This window comes from Phyllopteryx taeniolatus, chromosome 5, assembly GCF_024500385.1.
Source record: "Phyllopteryx taeniolatus isolate TA_2022b chromosome 5, UOR_Ptae_1.2, whole genome shotgun sequence".
Taxonomy (NCBI): domain Eukaryota; kingdom Metazoa; phylum Chordata; class Actinopteri; order Syngnathiformes; family Syngnathidae; genus Phyllopteryx; species Phyllopteryx taeniolatus.
In genome coordinates this window covers 11,287,921-11,311,090 of record NC_084506.1, presented here as the reverse complement: position 1 = coordinate 11,311,090, position 23,170 = coordinate 11,287,921, and the positions used below count along the sequence as shown (strand labels likewise).

Genomic DNA, 23,170 nt, shown 5'->3' with positions numbered 1-23,170 from the left:
TGTACAATTTGTACAATGGTCGAATGGTTAGCACATCTGCGTGACAGTCATGAGGTTAGGGTTTGAATATTACTCTGGCCTTCCGATGTGGAGTTTGCATGTTGCCTGTTCTCCCAGTGTTTAAGTGGGTTTTCTCAGGGTAAGCTACTCTGAGTTCTGCCCACATTCCAAAAACATGCTTCTTAGGTCAGTTGAAAACTACATTTTCCTTAGATGTCAATGTGAAAGTTTATTTTGTCTATATGTGCCCTGCGATTGGCTGGCGAACAAGCCAGGGTGCCTCTCAGCTGGGATAGGCTCCAGCTTACTACAGTATGATCCTAATGATAGAAAATTCATAGATCGATGGATGATTTGTTAGATTTGATGTTTATATATATATATATATTCTTAGATTTTTCATACTTTCGCCACTTTAATGTTTAAGATCATCAAACAAATGTAAATATCAGACAAATATAACCGAAGTGAACTTAAAATGCTGTTTTTAAATGGTGATTTCGTTTATTAAGGAAAACAAATGTATTCAAAGTTACTTGATTCTGTGTGGAAAGTAATTACTACCCCCCTTATTAAATCATGTATTAATTCAGAATCAGAATCATCTTTATTTGCCAAGTATGTCCAACAAACACACAAGGAATTTGTCTCCAGTAGTTGGAGCCGCTCTAGTACGACAACAGACAGTCAATTGACAGAGAACACTTTTGAGACATAAAGACATTGACAAAAAAACAGTCACTGAGCAATAAAGGATTGCTCGTTATCTGGTAATGCCGGTACAAATTTATTTTTTTATTCATTTATTTTTTTGACAATGGTGCAAAAAGTTGCAGAGTCCTCTAGCACTTAGAGCAATTTGAATGACCAATATAGCAATAGTCCGGTGCAATGAGCATTGTGCAAAGGGCGCCGAGACTTCAAGCGAGTAGTGCGATAATCTGGGACAATGTTGATCGTGCAAATGTTGCAGATACTCCTCAGTCAGTGTGCAAATGGAGCAGATGCTACTCTGGCATGAGTAGCCAGTATTGGTCAACAACAGATATGCAAATAGTGCAGCGTGGCGAGACAACTACAGTGAGTGCACGAGTAATGTATAATTGGCCCCACAGAAATGTGACAACAAACTCAAGACAAAAAATTGCCAGCAACAATTGTGGCTAATCACAATTTCTGGTTCATTTTCATTGCTCACACCCTAGTCTGAATACCTTTAGACCTGTTCAATCAAGAAATCACTTCAACAGAATCTGTCTGAACAAAATCAAGTCGGACAAAAGATCTAAAAAAAAGCTGTAACAATATGACACGATCCAAAGAAATTCCAGAACAGTCAAGAAATAAAGTAATTGGCATCTATCAGTCTGGAAAGGTTTACAAAAGCCATTTCTAAAGCTTTAGGATTCCAGCAAACCATAGGGAGAGCCATTATCCTCACGTGGAGAAAACATGGAACAGTGGTGAACCTTCCCAGGAGTGGCCGGCGTACAAAGAGAGAGAGAACAGCAATGACTCATCCAGGAGGCCACAAATGAACTCAGGACAACTTCTAAAGAACTGCAGGCCTCCCTTGCCTCAAGGTCAGTGTTTATGACACAACAATAAGGAAGGGACTGGGCAAAAATGGCATCCATGGCAGAGTTCCAAGGTGAAAACCATTGATGACTAAAAAGAACATAAAGGCGCATCTTAGTTTTGTAAAACAAAAAAACAAAAAAAACATCTGAATTATTTCAAAGACTTTTTTGAGAATATTATATGGACTGATTAGATGAAAATTTAGCTTTTTGGAAGTGTGTGTCTCGTTACATCTAGCACATGTAGCACAGCATTTCAGAAAAAGGACATCATACCAACTGTCAAACATGGCTGTGGTAGTGTGATGGTGTTGGCCCGCTTAGCTCCTTCAGGACCTGGACAACATGCTGTGATTGATGAAACCATGAATTTTGCTTTTTAACAGAAAATCCTGAAGGAGAATGCTAAGCCATCAGTTTGTGACGTTAAGCTCAAGCAATTGGGTTCTGCGGCAGGATAACGATCCACAACACGGCAGCAGGTCGACATCTGAATAGCTTTAAAAAAAAAAATGAAGGTTTTGCAGCGACCTAGTCAAAGTCCAGACTTGAATCTGATTGAAATGCAGTGGCATGACCTTAAAAAGGCCGTTCATGCTCAAAAATCCTCAATTTTTGCTGAATTGAAACAATTCTGCTAGGAAGAGAGGCCAAAATATCTCCACAGAGATGTGAAAGACTCATTGCCAGATTTCAGTTGTTGCTGCTGAGGATCGCCCAACTACTTATTAGATTTAGGGGTCCATTACTTTTTCACACAGGGCCAGGTAACTGAAGTATTTGTTTCCTTAATAAATGAAATAACAATTCAAAAGCAGCATTTTAAGTTCACTTGGGTTATATTTGTCTGATATTCACATTTGTCTGATGATCTTGTTAGAGGTTAGGAAAAGAGAAAAAAGTCACGGTCCAGGTATAACCTGCCGGCCGTACAAACCTCTATTGCCTGGTTCTTTTATTCGTGTCGTGGTAAAACTACAACGATTCGGCCGAATGGAAACTTTAACAATTTATTCGAAAACAAAAAGTCAAGCAATAAGGTTGGAAAAAGTTCAGCGCTGGGTTCTCCCCCGCTTGGTTCAGAACAACGCCCATGGAAAAGAGCCCCGTCCAAGCTTCAGCCTGCTTGTTTCGTGGGCAAAACTGCTTCCCGTTGGGACGTTATGCAGGCTCGGACCAATCCTAGCTTTGCCTGTGTATGAGGTTCGGAAATTCCATCCGATGCTCCCATCGCGCCCTGAGACCGCGGCACCCAGAGACACAGCGTACTCCCACTTTCTATAACGTTACGAATGAACGTGTTGGCTATCGCTAGGGATACGTCAGTACATCCCCCATATTGAATGTGTCAGTTTTACGAGTGGCACACACACCAACAACGCTCTGAGTTACCGAAGTTTCTGGGGTGCAGATAGCGCACCCAACTTCCCAACGCACCTTATGTCGATATGTTGTGCGTTTGTTGTGTCAGTGCGACGAAGTGTCATGCAATTATATGTTTATAAGGATATCTGGATGTATATCTGTAATGGGATGTATCAAACAAAAGTGTATACAGTGTTGTGTAAGCGTGCAGCCAGACATTTCTATCAATCTTAAACAAAGTTGGGAAACTATGCAAAAATATAAGTTTGAGAATGGGGCCAATACTTTTTCACAGCACTGTATGTAGCAAAAGGCTGACGCGAACTACATTAATCAAAACACACCCCAGAGGTGGATAGATGGAATGCGATTAAAGCTAATTGCTAGTGATGTTACTAGCCTCCGAGGCGTGTGTCGGGTAATGGAAGGGGCGTTTCCGCAAAGCGCGTATCGAGGCTTGCTTCATTTAGGGGAGGAAGTGATGACATCCGAAACCGCGTTGTACCACGTGACCGATTCGGGAAGGGCTTCAGAGTTTGCCGCGAGGTTTGACATAGCTTGGACAGTCGAGATAGCGATTAGCTTCTAAATAAGCACTTTCAAAGTCGTCTGCGCGCTTAAGCCCATGCCATATTACCAAAGTGCCACACCAGTGATGATGAACCTTTTACGCACACAGAGTACAATAAAAAAATAATATATTTTACACTTTATGTCAGGAAATTACTTGCAAAAATGCAGCAAATCACATGTGGTTAAGATACAGCTGACTGTGATTATGCACATGGCCAGCAGATGGTTGCGTGTGCACATGAAGCATCAAGAAATGAACCATTACTCGAACCAATGGCTGAAGTGTTACGATGCTTCTTGAAGCTTCATCTCGTCATCACTACTAATTGTCGACAAAACAAAGAAGCGAAAACACTAACACAAAGAGTTGCAACAAAAGGTGAGCTGCACTGTATTTGTTTACAGAGTTGACTAGTGGCTAGAGCACAAGAAAAGCATTGCTTGTCACTCTCCTATTATGTTCCGTGTGGGAACTTGGTACGGTTCGATACTGTACTAAAAAAAACTGAATAGGAATAAATGTCTTTTTTTTTTACGACCTGTCTGTGACCCTCACAAAATGGGGATTGGGAGAGGTGGGGCCTCCAAATAAAATTTCACTTATGGCCACAATTTGGTCATGCCTGCATATGCTGTATACACAAAGTGGTAATAGAATAGCCATACACACACACACACACACACACGCGCGCGCGTACGTATCTGAAGCACTTTGTGAGCACTCTCCATAAAACATCCCTAATGTGACCGTTCGTGAGTGAAATAATTCTGCATAGCAACAAGTGACCAGGCCAACGTATAGTCACGTAACATATCCAGGATTGTCTAATAATAGTAATAATAATAATAATAATCATAATAAAATATTATTATTATACAGAATAGTAGCATATGACATAAGCAGTTTTCCAGTTGGGGTCCACCCCTACCACTTTCCATCCTTTCTGTGAGGGTGTCAGTTCACTTCAATGCTTCACACGCTTTCCTCAGCGTCAGTGCTCACATGCTCCCCTAATGGATAAGGGTCTTGCTCCGGCCGTGAGTTCGCGTGGGTGAATGCATGTGGCTTTTGTCCGTCCCACGGTTGAGTATGGAGGAGTTGGCCAGAGAGAGCATCAGCCTGCTGGCTTCAGCTTCAGCCTCAGCCAAACCCCGGGTGGACCTGGCCGGGTCCCGGCTCGGCTCCCTGGGGGCCATCTTCATCATGCTTAAGTCTGCGCTGGGCGCCGGGTTACTCAACTTCCCGTGGGCCTTTGAGAGAGCTGGGGGCGTCCACAGCGCAATCACTGTGGAGCTGGTGGGTATTTTACAGCTTTATGTTTGATGGTGTCTTTGGTGTTGGTGTTGTTTTGGTAGACTGTAACTTCCCTTTTGAGCATTCTAACTCACACAACACATCTATATTAATCTTAAGTCTTTAGGTAAATGTATCTATACATTTCTTATGGTTACATCCAATTGAAATATTATCCACCCAGTTATATATTGCACTTGATATTGAATTTCACAGTCCAAACAGCGTGTAACCAGCTTTCCCTCGAATTGAACATAATGCTTTTCACATGCTAAATTAAAGCGGATCTTATAAAACCCTTGCCAGGAATCCAATTTATCTTTTGATCCAGTGTAAAAAAGAATAAATCTAAATAATACACTTACAAGATGCAATGAATAATATTTTGTAACTGTATTATTACAGAGCTAGTGTACTTTTAAATGACACTATCAAAACAGCTGGCATTTTTGTGTTTTTCAAAACCATATTTTGACATAATGAAGTTGGAGGTATCAGTGCAATCTGTATTTTTCCACTCAGGGCTCTTTAGTGTTCCTGATCAGTGGTCTGATCATCCTGGGCTACTCGTCGTCCATCAGTCGCCAGTGTACCTACCAGGCGGTGGTAAAGGAGGTGTGTGGCCCAGCCATCGGTCAGCTGTGTGAGATCTGCTTTGTTTTTAACCTTTTTATGATTTCCGTGGCCTTCCTTGTCATCATGGATGACCAGCTGGAGAAGTGTGAGTTGGAGAGTTAGTTCTTTAGTTCGATTTTTTGTTCTTAAAATCAGCTTTGTTTTTGTTCACAAGCATGTTACATTACAGTCCAAGGGAATTTATACAATGAGTTGATGTATGATTTTCTCAATATACACCACCACACAACCATTGTATGCACATGACAGGTCTCATCATTTTCAGCCACACCATTACTGCAGCCACCTTGTGTGTTTTTGTATCTTCCTCCACCTTTGCTTTCAGTGAATGAAAAGCTTATTAATAAAATCTTTATTTGGAGCAAGATCAGGTGACTCACTGGCCATTGAATATGTTAATGTCCATCCATCCATCCATTTTCTACCGCTTATCCGAGGTCGGGTCGCAGGGGCAGTAGCTTTAGCAGGGACGCTCAGACTTCCCTCTCCCCAGCCACTTCATCCAGCTCTTCCGGGGGGATCCCGAGGCATTCCCAGGCCAGCCGAAGGACGTAGTCTCTCCAGCGTCTCCTGGGTCGTCCCCGGGGTCTCCACCCAGTGGGACGTGCCCGGAACCCCTCACCGGGAAGGTATCCGAATCAGATGCCCCAGCCACCTCATCTGGCTCCTCTCGATGTGGAGCAGCAGCGGCTCTACTCTGAGATCCTCCCGGATGAACGAGCTTCTCACCCTATCTCTAAGGGAGAGCCCGGACACCCTGCGGAGGAAACTCATTTTCGGCCGCTTGTACCCGGGATCTTGTTCTTTCGATCACGACCCACAGCTGCGCATCACTGCAGACGGTGCACCGATCCGCCTGTCGATCTCCAGTTTCATTCTTCCCTCACTCGTGAACAAGAACCCAAGATACTTGAACTCCTCCATTTGGGGCAGGATCTCATCCCCGACCTTGAGAGGGCACGCCAGACTTTTCCGACTGAGGACCATGGTCTCAGATTCGGAGGTGCTGATTCTCATCACTTCAGCTTCACACTCAGCCGCAAACTGCTCCAGCGAGAGTTGGAGATCACGGCTTAATGAAGCCAACAGAACCACATCATCTGCAAAAAGCAGAGACGCAATACTGAGACCACCAAACCGGACCCCCTCTACGCCTCGGCTGCGCCTAGAAGATCTGTCCATAAAAGTTATGAACAGAATCACTGACAAAGGGCAGCCTTGACGGAGTCCAACCCTCACCGGAAACGAGTCCGACTTACTGCTGGATATGCGGTCCAAACTCTGACTCCGGTCGTACAGGGACCGAGCAGCCCGTATCAGGGGGTTCGGTACCCCATACTCCCGAAGCACCCCCCACAGGACACCCCGAGGGACACGGTCGAACGCCTTCTCCAAGTCCACAAAACACATGTAGACTGGTTGGGTGAACTCCCATGCACCCTCGAGGACCCTGCCAAAAGTGTAGAGCTGGTCCACTGTTCCACGGCTAGGACGAAAACCACACTGCTCCTCCTGAATCTGCACCTCTCCAGCACCCCTGAATAGACCTTACCAGGGAGGCTGAGGAGTGTGATCCCCCTGTAGTTGGAACACACCCTCCGGTCCCCCTTCTTAAAAAGGGGGACCACCACCCCAGTCTGCCAATACAGAGGCACTGTCCCCGATGTCCACGCGATGTTGCAGAGGCGTGTTAACCAGGACAGCCCTACAACATCCAGAGCCTTTAGGAACTCTGGGCGAATCTTATCAACGGGGCCCTGCCACCGAGAAGCTTTTTAACCACCTCGGTGACCTCAACCCCAGAGATAGGAGAGCCCGCCTCAGAGAACCCAGACTCTGCTCCCTCATGGGAAGGCGTGTCGGTGGAATTGAGGAGGTCTTCGAAGTATTCTCCCCACGTCCCGAGTCGAGGACAGCAGCGCCCCATCCCCACTATACACAGTGTTGATGGTGCACTGCTTACCCCTCCTGAGATGCCGGACGGTGGACCAGAATTTCCTCGAAGCCGTCCGGAAGTCTTTCTCCATGGCCTCACCGAACTCCTCCCATGCCACAGCTCCGGTCGGCCGCCTCAGCAATGGAGGTGCGGAACATGGTCCACTCGGACTCGATGTCCTGCCTCCCACGGAACATGAGCAGAGTTCTGTCTGAGGTGGGAGTTGAAACTCCTTCTGACAGGGGATTCCGCTAGACGTTCCCAGCAGACCCTGCCACGTCGGACCGCCATCTTCCCCCACCATCGGAGCCAACTCACCACCTCCCAATCACGCCCTTCCAGGTCTCACTGTCATTGCCCACATGAGCATTGAAGTCCCCCAGCAGAATGATGGAGTCCCCAGTGGGAGCGCTCTCCAGCACCCCCTCCAAGGACTCCAAAAAGGGTGGGTACTCTGAACTGCTGATTGGTGCATAGGCACAAACAACAGTCAGGACCCATCCCCCACCCGAAGGCGGAGGGAGGCTACCCTCTCGTCCACCGGGGTGAACCCCAACGTACAGGCGCCGAACCGGTAGCAATAAGTATACCCACACCTGCTCGGCGCCTCTCACCGTGGGCAACTCCAGAGTGGAAGAGAGTCCAACCCCTCTTGAAAGGACTGGTACCAGAGCCCACGATGTGGGTGGAGGCGAGTCCGATTATATCTAGTCGGAACTTCTCAACCTCACACAACAGCTCGGGCTCCTTCCCTGCCAGAGAAGTGACATTCCACGTCCCTAGAGCCAGCTTCTGTAGCCGGGGATCGGATCGCCAAGGTCCCCGCCTTCGGCCACCGCCCAGCTCGCATTGCACCCGACCCCTATGGTCCCTCCCACAGGTGGTGAGCCCATGGGAAGATATGTTAATGTTGAATAACCAATTTGTATCCGTTTCACAACATTTGGCTGACTGTGAGCAGAAAGTATACATAACTCACAATTTACAATTTACAATTTACTGTATCTGTAGTCACATAATCAATATCCACACCAGAAAACATGAACTATTAACGACCATACAATTAACAAGGGATGGACCACAGGTACACAGCTTGCTACATAAACTCTACTAAAAACTTGCTTGTCAATTTTCCAAATATTTTGAGCACCTGAAAATGGAGGTACTCTGCATAAAATGGTTATAAATCCTCGATGGTAAAGGCTATAGTTTTAGAAATTAATCTCTCATTGTGCTGACATGGTGAAGAACTGGGATTGCACATCTGGCTCACAGTTCTGCGGATCGGGGTTCAAATCCCGACCCCGCCTGTGTGGAGTTTGCATGTTGTCCCCGAACATGATTTGCATGATGTTTTGCATGATGTTTTGTCACACACTAGTTTCTTGAGTGGTGTGAAATAAGACAGCACCACGCTTTGCTTTCTGTCTGCCATGTCTGCCTGCATTCGTGCTGGCTGTGTCATAGTCGCACGTTTGACGTCACATCTCAAGTCACATAATGTGACTGAGACCAGCGCAATACCGTGCTATGTATGTGGGTGTAGAGTATAGGCGCATAGTAATTGAAGTAAGCTTTCTAAAACAGTTGAAAGTGATTCTCAGGTCCTCAGTAGGAAAAGGGTTGAATGCTCTTTGGAATGTCAGGGAGGAGCTCCTGCCCCAAGTGGAGGTGTGCAAGTGGGGTCTTGTTCACGAGTGAGGGAAGAATGAAACAGGAGATTGACAGATGGATCGGTGCGCGTTTGCAGGAATACGGACTTTGTATCGGTCTGTCGTGGTGAAGAAGGAGCTGAGCCAAAAGGCCGTCGATCTACGTTCCTACCCTCCCCTATGATCATGAGTTGTGGGTCGTGACCGAAAGAACAAGATCGCGGATAAAAGTGGCTGAAATTAGTTTTTTCCACAGTATGTCTGGGCTCTCGCTTAGAGATAGGGTGAGAAGCTTTAATGTTTAAGATCATCAAACAAATGTAAATATCAGGCAAATATTACCTAATTAAAATTCTAAAATTAAAATTTTGATTTCATTTATTAAGGAATTTTTTTATTTAAAGTTACTTGGCCCTATATGAAAAAGCAATGGCCCGTTAAACCTAATCACTGGTTGGCCCATGCTCAGCAACAACAACTGAAATCAAGCGTTTTCAATAACTGGCAATGAGTCTTTCACATCTCTGTGGAGATAGTTTGGCGCACTCTTCCTGGCAGAATTGTTTGAATTTAGCAAAAATGGAGGGTTTTCGAGCATGAACGCCTTTATAAGGTCATGCCACATTTCAATCGGAATCAAGTCTGGACTTTGACTAGGCCACTTATTTTTTAAAGCCATTCAGAAGTTGACTTGCTGGTGTGTTGTGGCTCGTTATCGTGCTGCAGCTTGACGTCACAAACTGATGGCTGAACATTCTCCCTCAGGATTTTCTGTTTAAGAGCAGCATTCATGGTTACACAGCAAGTTGTCCAGGTCCTGAAGGAGCTAAGCAGCCTCAGACCGTCACACTACCACCAACATGTTTGACTGTTGGTATGATGTTCTTTTACTGAAATGTTGTGCTACATTTACGCCAGATGTAACGAGACACATGCCTTCCAAAAAGCTCAACTATGAAAGTTGAGCTTTTTTTTTCAGTCCAGATAATATTCTCCCAAAAGTCTTGGGAAACACTCAGATGTTTTTTTTTTTTTTTTTTTTGCAATAGTAAGAGGAGCCTTTGTTCTTTTTTTGGTCAGCAATGGTTTTTGCCTTGGAACTCTGCCATGCATGCCATTTTTGCCCACTCGCTTCCTTATTGTTGTGTCATGAACACTGACTTTAACTGAGGCAAGGTAGGCCTGTAGTTCTTTTAGAAGTTGTCCCAAGTTCCTTTGTGGCCTCCTGGATGAGTCATTGCTGTTCTCTTGGGGTAATCTTTGTGGGCTGGCAATTCCTGGGAAGGTTCACCACTGTTCCATGTTTTCTCCATGTGAGGATAATGGCTCTCCCTGTGGTTCACTGGAATCCTACAGCTTTAGAAATTACTTTTGTAGTCCTTTCCAGACTGATAGATGTCAATTACTTTATTTCTCGACTGTTCTGGAATTTCTTTGGATTGTGTTATTTTGTTGCAGCTTTTTTAGATATTTTGTCTGACTTTATTTTATGTTTAAGTGATTTAAACATTATGTTTAAGTGATTTCTTGATTGAACAGGTCTGGAGGTAATCAGGCTTTGGTGTGGTCAGTGAAAATAACCAAATATTGTGTATAACCACAATTAATTCATGATTTAAAAAGGGGGCAGTAATTACTTTTTCACTCAGGGCAAGGTAACTTTGAATTTGTTTTTTTCCTTCATAAATGAAATCACCATTTAAACCCAGCATTTTAAGTTCACTTGGGTTATATATGTCTGATATTTACATTTGTTTGCTGATCTTAAACATTAAAGTGGGGAAACTATAAAAAAAATAATTTGAGACGGGGGCCAATACTTTTCCAATGCACTGTACGAGCCTGTAAGAGCCTTCATATGTCGGGGGATAAACATTGTATTTTTGTATTCAGTGTGGCCGCCATTCATTTTTACCTACGCGAGGTGCGTTCAGGGACACTGCGTAAATGGGAGAGAATGTTTGTTGGGAAAATTATTATTTGTATCAGAATGCTTCATTTAAAACACAGTGGGATCACAATGTCAAAATATGGAATTTACTGTATTTTGTTTTGTAATATAAGACTAGATATAAAATATTTTGTTAATATAGTCTGCCAGAACTGCGAGGATTGCAAAATTATCAGTCATTTCACCATCGTAATCTGAGTATGCATATATCAATACCACATGATTAATATGCCCATAACCCTATTCATCACATTTTATTATGAATTTCAACCACTTGTTGTTTCTTGTTGGTGGTTTTGTTTTGCAATGCTTTTTCTTCGAAATGAAATCTGAACTTCATCAGCCTTATCTGTCTGCTTTTCTCAATTTGTTTGTTGCACTCGATCTTTCAGATGGTGGTGAAATGTTCTTGTTTGCTTATTGTGTCGTCTATTAGTGTGCGGCTCCCTGTACGAGCTAGTAACTGGTTTGCCAGACTCAGAGATGCCCCACCACTTCTACACGGATCAACGCTTTGCCCTGGTTCTTCTGTGTGCCTTCCTCGTTCTACCTATTTCTACCCCCAAAGAGATCAGCATTCAAAAATATATCAGGTCAGGCCTCCAGTTCTACTCTGTACAACACACACACACACACACACACACACACACACACACACACGCACACACATTTGCACATACAGACACTGCATAAGTAACTTAAGATGATTTGATATACTGTGCAGTGTGTACTCTATTGTTATTTCAATTCAATGGTGTTTATCTAGACCAGGTGTGTCAAGTTCACTGAAGCGCAGGGGTCACATAAAACCAAATATGATGTAAAACATAGTATACTGTAATTACTATAAATGACAATGAGTTGGGCAGGTTCAAATCCGGCCTCGCCTGTGTGGACTTTGCATGTTCTCCCTGTGCCTGCGTGGGTTTCCCCCAGGTACTCCGGTTTCCTCCCACATCCCAAAAACATCCATGGTAAAGTTATTGAGGACTAATTTCCTCAAAGGTGTGAATGTGAGTGCAAATGGTTGTTTGTCTATGTGTGCCCTGCGAGTGGCTGGTTACCATTTCAGGGCGTACCCTGCCTCCCGCCCGTAGCCAGCTGAGATTGGCACCAACACACCGGCAACAGTAGTGCAGATAAGCGGTACGGAAAATGGAAGTATGGATGGACAATGAGTTGTTTTTTTAACCAGGTTTTAATGTAAAGAAATAAAGTACATTAGGAAACGTCACACCACACCACCCTCGGTTTTCTCATCCATTCACAAGTCAGGACTCCGCCGAACACATTAATGGCCTCACAAGCATCATCCATTTTAGAACTCTTAACACAGTACATAACTGCAAGGTTGCAATCAACAATCAATTAATTGATTAATGCATGTTTTTTGACATTGGTAACTGGTGAGGCTCTGTTGTCTGGTTGGGATGAGGGGCGTAATAAAAATATATTCCTCCAGGGTTCACTGTTGCACTTTCTCTTACGGAGTCCCAATACATACTTTACATACGTAGAATGAATGGTGTGCGGAGTGCATATTTCCCCCAAAAGACAACAATGTAATTATTTACATATAGTACATAGAGCTAGTACACTAGTACATAAAACACAAAACAATTTGAGTGGTTTTAATTCCTACACCCAAAGATTGTTTTACATTTACCAATAATGTGCAGTGCAGTGTTGTTTTACATTTACCATGCATGTGCAGTGCAGTGTGGTGTAGCACATTAGTATCAGTGAAGGGGGGTGGGGGGGGGGGGGGGGGGGGGGGGTGGGTGGAAGAAAAAGATTATATTTATCCATCCATCCATTTTCTGAGCCGCTTCTCCTCACTCGGGTCGCGGGCGTGCTGGAGCCTATCCCAGCTATCATCGGGCAGGAGGCGGGGTACACCCTGAACTGGTTGCCAGCCAATCGCAGGGCACATACAAACAAACAACCATTCGCACTCACAGTCACACCTACAGGCAATTTAGAGGCTTCAATTAATGCATGTTTTTGGGATGTGGGAGGAAACTGGAGTGCCCGGAGAAAACCCACGCAGGCACGGGGAGAACATGCAAACTCCACACAGGCGGGGCCGGGGATTGAACCCAGGTCCTCAGAACTGTGAGGCTGACGCTCTAACCAGTCGGCTACCGTGCCGCCAGATTATCCATCCATCCATTTTCTGAGCCGCTTCTCCTCACTAGGGTCGCGGGCGTGCTGGAGCCTATCCCAGCTATCATCGGGCAGGAGGCGGGGTACACCTTGAACTGGTTGCCAGCCAATCGCAGGGCACATACAAACAAACAACATTCACACTCACATTCACACCTACGGGCAATTTAGAGTCCCCAATTAATGCATGTTTTTGGGATGTGGGAGGAAACCGGAGTGCCCGGAGAAAACCCACGCAGGCACGGGGAGAACATGCAAACTCCACACAGGCGGGACCGGGGATTGAACCCCACTCCTCAGAACTGTGAGGCTGACGCTCTAACCAGTCGGCCACCGTGCCGCCTTGACAGATTGACATGACACTCTTAAATGCAGTGACCCCTGTGCTCAAATTCAAATCATCCACATTTTTTTTTTTTTTTTTGGAGTGATGTCTGAACTTGTGTCCTGTCTCTGTCCACTCACAGTGTACTAGGCACTCTGGCTGCCACCTACCTGACCGTAGCCATCATCATCAAGTACCACATGATGCATTCTGTTCAGGTTCACCTAAACCCACTTTACAGCAGTGGGTATGTAAGTGTATGTCTGGCCATGCATGTCTTTGTGTATGAGTGTGTGTGCGTGTGTGTGTTTGTGCAGTGGCTGTCCAAGCTTGAATGGCACCCTGTGCAACCGTCAATAACCTCTCATGCCAACTTTATCAGCCAAATCCTTGAAGATGCCTAATAATGTCTCTTTTCGTGTGTGTGTGTGTGTGTGTGTGTGAGAGAGCAAGCATCCTACCGTGATGCTAATAAATAGGCTAGAAATTATTATTAATAATTACAAACCACCTCTAATTTTTTCCCAACAAAACTAATATTCTCTTTCTTGTCCATCTGATGTCAGATCGTTTGAACCGGAAAAAAAGTAAAAATCAAGTATCTGAAGCAATCGTGCAAGCAGTGACAGCAACTGTCTCTCTGCTCTCAGTACACACTGCAACAATTTTGAGAGCATTTTGACATTTTAGTGCTTATTTTCTTGAATATCCTCACACAGTCCGTGTTTATTTTAACATAAATTTATTACAAAACAACTTCTTTGGGATATTGACAGGTTTTAACAGATCATCTTACTCACAGTGGACTATATGGATCATTGAAATTGAATTAAAGTAAATAATCATATTCCTCAGCTATTCTTGTAAATATTCATCTCTGTTACCCCAATACTAGTTCTCCTTACGTCACAAATGAGCATGTACCTTGAATTCATTATAAGTATCTTTTAATTTTTTAATAAACTTTAGGCTGTGTTTTCTGTCTTCTTCACCACTAGCTGATTAGTTTTTCGTTTCATCTCAAATGTATTCTGTATTTATTTCCATCTCCTCTAAAAGTAAATTTGGGTCTTCTGGGACATGCTTCTGGGCTATAACTTGACTTGACAGTCACAGCCATGCAATTAAGTTGCTTCCTGGAAATATGGCTGCCATGAGTCTTATCCATGAAATCTGCTTTGAACCAAGACCATTAGGATAGACAAAATACAGTACATCACTTTTCTGCTCTACCTCATAGAACCACTTTCACTGTCAGGACTCCGAGGTTTTACTGAGCTGTACTTGATAGATGAACTTGATGGTGTCTGTTGATGTCAAAGTATTGTATTTGAAATGGTGTCAAACGTATCTCCTTTTGTGTAGAATCAGCTCCTGGGCGTCCACTTTCAGCGTCATCCCAACCATTTGCTTTGGTTTCCAAGTAAGTATAACAATTGAAATGTATTTGGTATTGGTAATGTGTTTGCGACATAATGTTATGGCTAGCAGCTAGTACTTGATTGTGGCTTTCCAGCCAAACTGGAAAATGTGTTCAGTTATAGCTGCAAAATGTCCAGTTACATTATTTTTTATTCCTCTTAACTCAGGGGTGTCCTAAGTTTTTCATTCGAGGGCTGCTTACAGAAAAATGGATGAAAGGTCCACTTTCACTTTTTTTTTACTTTTTCAAAAGCACTAAAACCAATCCATCATGCAATGAAATACTTGCGTTATTTTGAGAAACTGCTATATCACAGCTGTCTGTGAAAGGTGTGATTAGGTATCTAGTCATGGATTTTTCATGATTTGGGGTGGCCCACAGCCCTGTATCCCACTAAAATAGAATTGTCCCTGCCCTAAGCTCCATATTCAGAAAACAAAGCAAGATCAATCTGTAATAAGATGACAATATTTAAAGCATGTTTACTTGAGGATCATAATTTATCATTAATGTGATATGTTCACAAATCAGACCTTGAGACAGAGCAGAGAGAGGAGGAAAACATTTTTGCTTCTGCAACTGAATTATCTTTGTTCATGATGCATATAAATAGAAATGTTGTTCATATTTTAGTTGTAAATAGTTTCTTTGCACATCTAAAAAAAACAAAAAACTATAAAACCAATCTATTATTAATATTAGTAGTAGTAGTCATAGTAATTGTCAGGGGCGTCGCACCCGTGGAGGATGTGGGTGTTGAAACCGCCCTTCACTTTTTTAACAACCACACTCAAGAGTAATGTGGGCTATGTCAAATATTTTTTTGTATATGCCAAGGCCCACTAAAAAATGGACGGCGGGCTGTAAATAGCTCCCAGGCCGTAGATTGGACACCACGGTCTTAACTCAAGCAGGTGAATGGGCTAGACACAAATTATATATAAAATATGTACTTATATTTATGTTTAATTGCATCTTCTGTTACTGATGTTAAAGAATAGGGCGCAAATATTACTGTACCCCTGAGTTGAGTCTAAGTTGTTCATTGCCTTGCTAAGGGCACCTCGACATTAGTAAGGAAGCAGACGAGCAGCTCTTTAATAAGATCCTTGATATTTGTTTTGCTCTCGAGTGGGACTCGGACGTGACCCAAGCCCAGGTCCTTAGGGACAGTGCTAGTGATGCTGATGAACCAATTAAACAGTCCTCTCAAAGCAGATGACATATTCAAAAACATTTTTTTAAAATCATCAAAACCTTTCATTTGTGAAAAGATTGTAGTGTCATTTTTCTTTTCAGTTTTTTTTTTTTTTTTTAGTTCAGTGAATGGTTTAATGAGGGCAAAGTCTCAGCAGTCAATTTGTCAAAATGTATTTTGCAGTTATGCCTGCATTTATGTATGTATGGATGTGTTTATAGGTACAGTATATGTATGCGTGTGTGCTTATATGAATGCATGAAATATGTGTAAAAATCATCCCATCCAGTCACCTTTTGACCATCCCAGCTGCTTTGCACTGATTTTTGTTTTGCTTTTCAGAATTCTGGGAAAAACAAAAATATCAGCACTTACTGCAAAAGGTCAAGGGGAAAATAAGAGTAGTATGTGACATAATTCAATTGATATGTTGGTGAGCGGAAAAGGGGTAGGAAACTGATAAAAGGAATGCAAGGTCTCTGAAAACTCAAACCCATAATTGTGTTTAGAGTGTCAAGGGCAACGGACTGGCACAACCTGCGGCATCTAAGAACATCAGAATGAGTTTTTTCATATTTAATAGGTGGGTCAAGTAGCGGAAAAAGATCATCCTGCCATTTGAAAGCAGCGGAGATTTGTGTGTAACTTCCCAAGTTGCCAAGGTAACCCCTGAGAGATGCAGGCAGTATCTGCTAACAGGAACGGAGCATGCAAAAGGATTAGTGCATGTCCTCGCACACAAATGCACACAGACTCAGCCCCTCAGGATGAGTGATTGCTGTGCAAAGGTCTGAATGGGGAGCTGATTAGAGCCTGCCAAGTGATGCGGGCTGCAGCTGGAAAAGGGGAATGAGATTTAAACCAGGTAGACGGCACCTGGGATCAAATGGGGACAAGAGTCTGTATTGAGTCTTGGCCTGTGTGATGGTTTAAAGAGCGAACTGGTTGGAGCCCAATCCTTAATTTATATCCTATCAAACGACAGCTTGCAACAATGGTAGAAAGCTCAGAATAGTAAGAGCTAGACTTTGATCTGGGAGCACCTGAGAGACAAGAAAAGTCATGTTGGAGCTAAGACCTATTCCTGCAGGACCTCACTTTATCACTTCATGGATCTAGGTTGGGCAGTAGCCAGGGTTAAAAGTGTAAGTGGGATGTGTTTTTTCTACCTAAGTTGTTTTCTGTGGACGAGAAAAAATAGGAATTATACATTAAAAGACCAATGTTCTCATAAAACTCACCAAAAGCAAAGGGGTATTGGACAAATTTACTGGTCATCATCATGTATGTTGTGAATCGGCAATGCACTCTGCACAAATGTGTTTGATTAACACTTTGTTAGCCAATGGTGATGCTGGTCAAATCGCAATGTTATAAACCATTAATTGTTATTAGTCATTTAGTAGGGATTAGCATTTGACTACATTTTTATTGATCGCAAAATTAATGATCAATTAATCACTTATTAAGTTGTTTGCAACAAATTGCATGAATGTGCTCTATATATGATTTCTATATCAGAAAATACAAAACAATAAATAAATAAATAAATCAACTACCAGGTTTTGATTTAAATCCCCAGCTCGATTCCATTTAGCTAAGCAAAAATAATATCACATCATGTTAAAAAGTCAAAATAGTAATAAGTGAATTGCAAACGGCCAGATTATTTTTATGGTATTTGGTCCCATTCCCTACACACATGCGACCTTCCACCTCTCTTCTGTCTCTGATATTATGTTGGATGCAAGCAAATTTGAGTAACATTTTAAACCCCCATCCAGCATTGATATATTAAACACAGGACAGCGAGCCGGTGGGGTTAATCAGTAAGTCAAATACTGTACAACGAGTTACTAGGATTTGTCACGAGTCGGAAAAGTTGATAAATTGGTTGCTTGAATTTGTATGCTAATAAACTGGAATCAAGAATATTTTTTTCTATGTTACAGTGTCACGAGGCATCCATCGCCATTTACAGCAGCATGGAGAACCAGCGTCTCTCTCACTGGGCCTTCATCTCTGTGGTTACTATGATTATCTGCCTCATCATTTACTCTCTCACAGGTCAGATAACGGTCTGCTTGCCCACTACGCTACTTAACGTGCAACACCTTTCCAGTCGTAAATCAACACCAGACATAATGGGTTGTACAACCATGAAACCAACTGTGTTTTTGGATTGCCTTTCCTGGGTTGTCTGAACTTACTGTATAATAACTTGGGCCATTAGATTCCAAACATAAAGCACTGTACAGGGGGTAAGTGTACCTAGGGTTGCCGGTTTGTATCCCTGCCCGAGTGCAAGCTGCCATTGTGTCCCTGGGCAACACACTTAACCCACATTGCCCATGAGTGAATTTGGCTGGATGTTTGGTGGTGTTGGAAGAGCTGCAGGCGCAGAATGGCAGCCACACTTCTGTGCACAGTATATTGATTATAATGCTCGAGATTATGCTAGAAGTTACCAGGATCCTTTAGAATGGTACAAATGATTGTCTTTCCTCAAAAATTCATTTCTAAAGTGTAAAAATGGGCTAAATAACTGATCTTAAATGAAAGTATTTCATTCACCATGTAGCTTTATTTCTTGACCTTCTGTCCTACTTGGAACATCACACTGTATTACAAATGACTTGAAACCAGCAGGACTATTGCAACTATTATTGGATGGTTACATCAAAAAAGTGTATATTGCCTAGATATAACGTCACATTCCCTCCTGAGCTGCATCGTGGTGAGGAAGGAACATGTTTTGGAGACGGCAAGTTCAAATCATTGAAAGTACAATGCTCTCATCACCATTTCTTAACAATAAAACTGGCAAAACTGACATCTGAGGTGGATTGACCATTATATTTTCAGAACAGTAATGCACTTTCTTCAGATTCTCTAGAGGGTATCTACAACATGCATCCTTGGTGGAAACAACAGGGTCTCTGTATATAACTCATATGTTCATTACCTTCTCAGCACAGTATTTCATCCACTGATCACATGTCATTTCTGATTGGAGAGCAACTTCAAGAGTCACTCCACACATGCTAAGATGGAACCGCATTAAAAATAGTCTGCATAGTCTGCAATACACATAATCATCCATGAATACAGCCAGGACATACTGACTACCCTCCATAAACCAGGGTACTTATTCACATCAGGCACAGAATGTGGCTTCAGATGCATTGTGTTTGTTAGCAAGGGGGTAGAAATACTGTCTTTGTCTGTTCCAGGAGTTTATGGGTACCTGACATTTGGGAAGGATGTGAAGGCTGACATTTTGATGTCATACATGGGCGGTGACATTCTGATGCTCATCGCCAGGCTACTGTTTGGTGTATCTATTATCACCATCTACCCGATCATCCTGTTGTTGGGCAGGTTGGGATCATTCGTCATATAAGCAATCTTTATTTTGTCAGTGATGAATCTATAAAGGCAATATTATATTCACAACTTCTCCATTGTCAGACTTTATCTTCATTCTTCAAAATCAGTTTCTTTGTCTTTTTGTGCACATCCTGTAAGATCAGTGATCCAGGACCCTCTGCTCAGTTGGTGGAGGAGGCGTGGCCGCGTGGTGACGGTGGAGTTTGAAAGTCGCAGTCGGTACATGCTGACGTTCCTGTGGATAACTGCAACGCTTCTCCTCGCTGTGTTCGTACCAGACATCAGTAAAGTCATCAGTGTCATCGGTGGAATCAGTGCATTTTTCATCTTTATTTTCCCAGGTAATGTCTTGTTTCATGACCAAATTTTCTTACATGTTGAAGTGCCACCAAACAGACCAAAAAAAAGTCTTGCAAATTTGACACATCACAGAAAAGAGTCTTGTTCTTGAACCGGTCAATGAATGAATAGTATGTGGAGCTCAGGCTTCAAAATGGTCAAGAATTGAGACATTCTTTCAATTTCGAGACGCTGTAGGCGTGTCGCAAAATGGGTTCAAAATCCCGCCTCCTCTGAACTTTCTGCTGTCAATCAAATAAGTGCCTTCTCTCACGGCTCCTCCTAAGCAGGGAGAGAAGAATTTTCAGCAATGCACATCTCACGGGCCACAGAAAGACATTCTGGTATGGCCACCCATTTGTCTCCGTTGAAATTCAGCAGGCTGTTAATCAACTGCATTTGGCTCGTCAGCCGTGATACGTCGCGAGGAGGAGGAGGGGGAAAAAGTAGGGGGACCATCGTGCACGCACTGCGGTGGCCACAGCCAGGTGATTTTTTTCCCCCCCTTCCTCCTCCTTGCTCCATGACACGTGTGGCTGATGGCCCTGACGCCGTTGTGCCGGGGCTACGCCCGCTACTCTAATCGATGGCAAGCTGGCAAGGGGAAGCGGGGCGACGGATCCCATCCAGTTCACCACTGCCTCACAAAACAACGCGTGTGTGGGCAGAGACACTGTAGCCCAAATAACACAAAACACATTACACTTCAGGCAAGAGTTGTGGGCATACTTGAAAGGCTAATTGCACGCTATACTGGTAGTAATGAGCCAGGTTATAATAAATGAGGAAGTGGCAATTCTGCCCAGCGGCCACTGGAATAAGGGAGCCTAGTGTTTATATAGTGGGGCAGGGCCTCATGCAAGAAGGTATACGCCCCAGCCCGCCCACAGGGCTAGTTTTTAGCCCTGGCCAAAAAATCTGGCCAAAAGAGATGAAGTAAAAGTCTTAAGCTATATCTCAACAATTCAGTACTATATTGTTCTCATTCTTTGCACGTTTTCAGCACTTATCTTCAGTTTGGGGGCACTTTAAATCGTACCCTCCTAAATCCTCTGTGTGTTTGACCAGGACTTTGTCTGATGTTTGCCATGCAGTCTGAGCCAGTGTCTTGTAAAACCAGGTAAGAAAATTTTTGGGTGGTTGTGTATGTCAAATCAGTTCTGAAATTGTCTTTATCTAGTTATCTAACTCTTGAGGCTCTATATTCATAGAGTGTGCAACGTCCACCAGAGCGCAAATGGTGCGCATCTTGATTTTTGTAGCTAGCGGATCTGTGGTGGGGCGCAAATGCCGGTAGATTCTGATTTTCTTGCAAATGCAAGGCATTCTGTGCATTTGTCAACTTGGCAGACCGGTCTGCGCCAAGCTGGGCATACCTGAGGAGCAGAGGGTGTATCATTGGAGGTGCACCTGGCGGAGTGACAATTTCCATCCGTCCACTTTCCGAACCGCTTATCCTCACTAGGGTCGTAGGCATGCTGGAGCCTATCCCAGCTATTTTTGGGCGAGAGCCGGGGTACACCGTGAACTGGTCGCCACCCAATAGCCGGGCTCAGGAGTGACAATTTGGTTGCAGAAATCTAAATTTATGCCTGCTCAGACCATCTCTAACTGCTAGCTGGTCTAATCCGAAGTTGATCAGGGTACAGGCAGACAGATACTGAGTTCCGGGGATATATTTAAGCCGCCAATGGTTATCACTAGCTCAAACTGTATTTAGCAAGGGTACCCGCTCCCATTATCTGTTGCCACACCGGCCAAGATCAGTGACAATGCCCCACTCACGCACAAATTGCTGCGATTACTCGTCGTCGTCTTTCGCACAGAGATGACTCGGTTGAGACAGTCATTGCGCCACATTTAAAGGGAAGGAGAGGAGCCGCTTTGAGGTTGGTTGTAGACACACACACAGCCTACCCACTCTCTGATCTGCTGGGCTGCGCTGGTCTAAAAAATTATCAACACCATTCTGACCCGCCCCTGGGGCACAGTTGTGCCGCCTGCTGCGCCTGATTTACGCCGGTCATGAAAATTGGGACCAAGATATGTGTCTGTGACAATCTAGTACTCAAAAATGTTTCTGAATTAAGTGTTTGGCAAGTGTGTGTAATAATGCTTTTTATAAATGAAGTTTAAGTTTCAAATGTGTATTAAGCAAGAAAATTAGCATCACCAATTCACATTCGTATCTGTCTTTTCTGTATACTTCTCCTGCCCAGAATTGTCCTCACAGTTTGGGGAGTGATCACACTGCTATGTGGTGCATTCATCTTTGGCCAGAGTACCACTATCGCTGTCATGCAGCTCCTCGGAAAGATCTGACACTCAAGACTAGATTTTATCTTGCCTTCCCACGACACTCCAGTTCTGCACTCTTGACAGGTCTTAAGTGTACCCTTGAAAACCAGTTGCTAAGCAGTCTTGATGACAACAAACGTAGAACCTGTAAAGTTCCAAAGCTTTTTTTTTGTGTTCTCCATTGTTACTTTTACTTGGGTTAATTTTTCACAGTTACACCGTGATGATCACCTCTGACTTACTTCCTATGGTGTTGGGAAGATGTAATGTAGTTACAGGAATATAATCACACTCTTCTGCCACATGATCATTTATATGGTCACCTTACCAAATTACTTAAATTAAAACTGTATTTCACTGTAATCATAATGTACCGTATTTTCACGACCATAAGGCACACCATATTAAAAGGCGCAGTCTCAGTTACGGGGTCTATTTCTGTATTTAACACATACATAAGGCGCACCGTATTATTGGGCACAGGCATGGTAAAACATACGCTAGCTTAAAACATACGGTAGCATACATGCACGCTAAAACAATATTTTTAAAAAGGCAGCGGGAGCATAACTGAGTTCGGTTGTACTTTATTGAAGTATTTAACAATGTACTCACGTTGTTTTTTGATCGATCCTCATCCACAAATCCATCAAAGTCCTCATCTTCTGTATCTGAAATGAACAGCTGGGCAGGTTCTCCATCAAACATGCCAGGTTCCCTCTCGTCATTTTCAGAGTCAGTCTCGTTGCCGTGCGGCTCCTCAGAAATGATGCCGGCTTTTACGAGAGCTCGAACAACAGTGCAAGCAGACACGTTAGCCCAAGCAACCACAATCCATTAACAAATTGTGGCGTAACTCGCCCGGCGCTGCCTCCTAGTCTTAGTAAAGCTGTGTTCTCCATCTGTCAGCCATCGCTCCCACGCCGCTCGCAACTTCACTTTGAACGCCCGAGTTATTGCACTCAGTCGAATGGTGACTGGAGAGATGCTTCTGTTCTTTGCTCATTAATCTATTGCTCGAGTTGGTCTTCCAACTCGGGCCAC

At 43.5% G+C, this 23,170-nt stretch overlaps 1 protein-coding gene across 1 annotated transcript; it reads left to right on the top strand.

Annotated features, from left to right (window-relative positions):
• Positions 1-4,557: 4,557 nt before the first annotated feature.
• slc38a8a (solute carrier family 38 member 8a) lies at positions 4,558-22,350 on the top strand. Its single transcript, XM_061773914.1, has 10 exons — positions 4,558-4,815; positions 5,335-5,533; positions 11,424-11,580; positions 13,621-13,725; positions 14,844-14,901; positions 18,052-18,166; positions 19,333-19,480; positions 19,628-19,830; positions 20,897-20,948; positions 22,048-22,350. Exons 1-10 carry the CDS (start codon positions 4,579-4,581, stop codon positions 22,148-22,150), a joined length of 1,377 nt encoding a protein of 458 aa, XP_061629898.1. The 5' UTR covers positions 4,558-4,578; the 3' UTR covers positions 22,151-22,350.
• The last annotated feature ends 820 nt before the right edge of the window (positions 22,351-23,170 follow it).